The 2824-nt window shown below is 51.1% G+C and overlaps 1 protein-coding gene across 1 annotated transcript; it reads left to right on the top strand.

Moving 5' to 3' along the window:
- The first annotated feature begins 229 nt into the window (after positions 1-229).
- On the top strand, positions 230-1225 carry FOXB2 (forkhead box B2). The gene has a single exon (XM_073346241.1). It carries the CDS (start codon positions 230-232, stop codon positions 1223-1225), a length of 996 nt encoding a protein of 331 aa, XP_073202342.1.
- The last annotated feature ends 1599 nt before the right edge of the window (positions 1226-2824 follow it).

Below are 2824 nucleotides of genomic sequence, written 5' to 3'. Positions count from 1 at the left end.
CGGGACCCGGCGCGCGGCCCGTGCGGAGTTCGCGGCGGGACGCTCCGCAGCATGCGGCGGGGCTGCGAGGCAGCAAGTAGCGGGACGCGGAGCGAGGGGGCGCGATAGGCGGGAGACGCGGGTGTCGGGAGGCGGGAGGGGGAGGGGGCGATTACCGGGAGATAGGGTCGGGGTTAGCGGGCACACGGGGAGCGTGCGGGGGCTGTAGCCGCCGCGGCAGCGGGCGGCGATGCCGAGGCCGGGGAAGAGCTCCTACAGCGACCAGAAGCCCCCCTACTCCTACATCTCGCTGACGGCCATGGCCATCCAGCACTCGGCCGAGAAGATGCTGCCCCTGAGCGACATCTACAAGTTCATCATGGAGCGCTTCCCCTACTACCGGGAGCACACGCAGCGCTGGCAGAACTCCCTGCGCCACAACCTCTCCTTCAACGACTGCTTCATCAAGATCCCGCGGCGGCCCGACCAGCCGGGCAAGGGCAGCTTCTGGGCGCTGCACCCGGACTGCGGCGACATGTTCGAGAACGGCAGCTTCCTGCGGCGCCGCAAGCGCTTCAAGGTGCGGCGCCCCGAGCCGCCGCTGCCCGGCGGGGTGCCCAAGGGCCCCGCGCCCCCGCCGCACGTGGTGCACTACTTCCACCCGCAGCACCCGGGCAAGATGCCGGGCCTGGGCACCTCGGAGGCTGCCGTGGCCGCCGCCGCCGCCGCCGCCGCGGCCGGCGTCGGGAGGCTGCCCCAGTTCCAGCCCTACGGCCTCAATGGGAGCAGCCCGTCGTCCGGCTTCAAACACCCCTTCGCCATCGAGAACATCATCGGGAGAGATTACAAGGGGGTGATCCAGGCCAGCGGGCTGCCCTTGGCTTCAGTGATGCACCATCTCGGGTACCCGGTGTCCAGCCAGCTCAGCAACATGGTCAGCTCGGTGTGGCCTCACGTGGGGGTGATGGACTCGATGGCCAGCATGCCCGTGTCTCACGAGTATGGACCATTTGGGGTGCCCATGAAGGCTCTCTGCCACCCACCGGGCCAGACTATGCCAGCGGTTCCTGTGCCCATCAAACCCACCCCAGCTCTGCCACCTGTGTCTGCCATCCCCGCGCTGACCGTCAACCCTTCGCAGATCTGCCCTTCCACTTCTCCAGCGTCTTCTTCCCTCCTTGAGCAGACCCCGCCAACCCCCTCCGAGGGCAAGAGCGCCTTACACTCTGTGCTAGTACATTCCTAAAGGGCACGGGCAGAGAGAGACACCTAGCCACAAGGGGTGTATTTGTAGGGGCAAGGAATGTATCTGAGAAATGGGCTCTTAAATGGTTTGATAAATATAACTATCTGGTGTCTGTGTTTATATATTGTACAATCAGATTACTGAGAGCCAGGTTTCAGGTAAGAGCTTCTATTGTTGTTAACTATTATAAAACTAAGTGATGAAAAGGTGATGTGAAAAGTCATAGTGGCTGCAGAAGTAGACCCTGGTCCATTTCTGAACAGAGGAAAGTGCTGGGTGGGCAGCACATCGGAGCGGGTCTAAAATCCAGATACATAAGAGCTCACCAGTCAGAGTGCAATCCTTCAGCATTATATATTTTAAACGGAATAATATTTCTGCAGCCGGGATATCAAAAAACAGGTTCTAAGATTCGAGATGAGAATCTGTGCAAAAATAGGGAATTCTCGAATAGTTAGGGTAAAAGGAAATTATTTTTAGAAACTTTTATTTCCTTAACAAGATAAAGAGTTGGATAAAATTGCCATTAAAATCTGATTTTAAAAATATCTCAAAGGGAAACTTGTTTGTGTTTCTCTGCTGGATAGCGAGACTGATCTTGCTCTGAAAGGGACACCAAAGCAATTACCGTTGACAATGGCAAACAACAAGGGATTAAAGTGGGAGGCTCTCAATTGCACAAGTAAATTTCGCAAAACAATAGAGAAATTATTAGTAGGAATTTAAACCGCAACTGCATTAACAGCAAAGGGCTCTTTTAAATATGGAAAAAAGAAAAGGAGGACTTGTGGCACCTTAGAGTTAGTCTCTAAGGTGCCACAAGTCCTCCTTTTCTTTTTGCGAATACAGACTAACACGGCTGTTCCTCTGAAACCTTTTAAATATGGGTAAGTAGTCATGACTCTGCATTCTTGTTTGCAGTGTTGTTGCAGCGTATTGGTCCCAGGATATCAGAAACACAAAGTGGATGGAGTAATATATTTTACTGGACCAACTTCTGTTGGTGAAACAAACACGCTTTTGAGCTTCACAGGTCTTCAGGACTTGCAGAAGAGGTCCGTGTAGCTCGAAAGCTTGTCTCTACATAAACAGAAGTTGACCAATAAAAGATATTACCTCACTCACCTCGTTGCTGTATATTCTTTCCATTTTGCAGTGAATGAATATTTAACCGTGGGGAAGGAAACATTTTTACAGAGGACCCTTTAATAAAACAAATGCGTGGAACGTAGCATTGCCTGTGAACTTGTAACATGTCTCTCAATTTTCTGTTGTCTTCTCAAAATAAAAAATCCCCGCAACTTGTGAATTAAGCTTTTCACATCACCTTTTAACAATTCACAGATATAGCTATTTTATGTGTGTTGCTTGGTGTGTATTTCAGCTGAGTTTGAAAACTAAGAACTGCTGAATGAGAAGAATAAAACAAAGATTTTTTTTAAAAAAATCACAGGAAAAGCACTTTACTGAAGGGAAAAAAAAAACTTCCAACAGAAAAGAGGGAAGCTATGAAGCAAACCTCTCAAAAGTCACATTTTGTTTCTTTGACTGATGAATCCCAGTTGGTTTGTGAATGATTGTTACCGTTGTCCGTCTGCC

This window comes from Lepidochelys kempii, chromosome 5 (assembly GCF_965140285.1).
Source record: "Lepidochelys kempii isolate rLepKem1 chromosome 5, rLepKem1.hap1, whole genome shotgun sequence".
Classification (NCBI taxonomy): domain Eukaryota; kingdom Metazoa; phylum Chordata; order Testudines; family Cheloniidae; genus Lepidochelys; species Lepidochelys kempii.
The sequence above is the reverse complement of the archived record's forward strand: the minus strand, read 5'-3'. Positions and strand labels throughout refer to the sequence as shown.

Excerpts from the sequence above, each read along its gene's own strand:
- FOXB2 (XM_073346241.1), top strand. The coding sequence starts at position 230 with ATGCCGAGGCCGGGGAAGAGCTCCTACAGCGACCAGAAGCCCCCCTAC.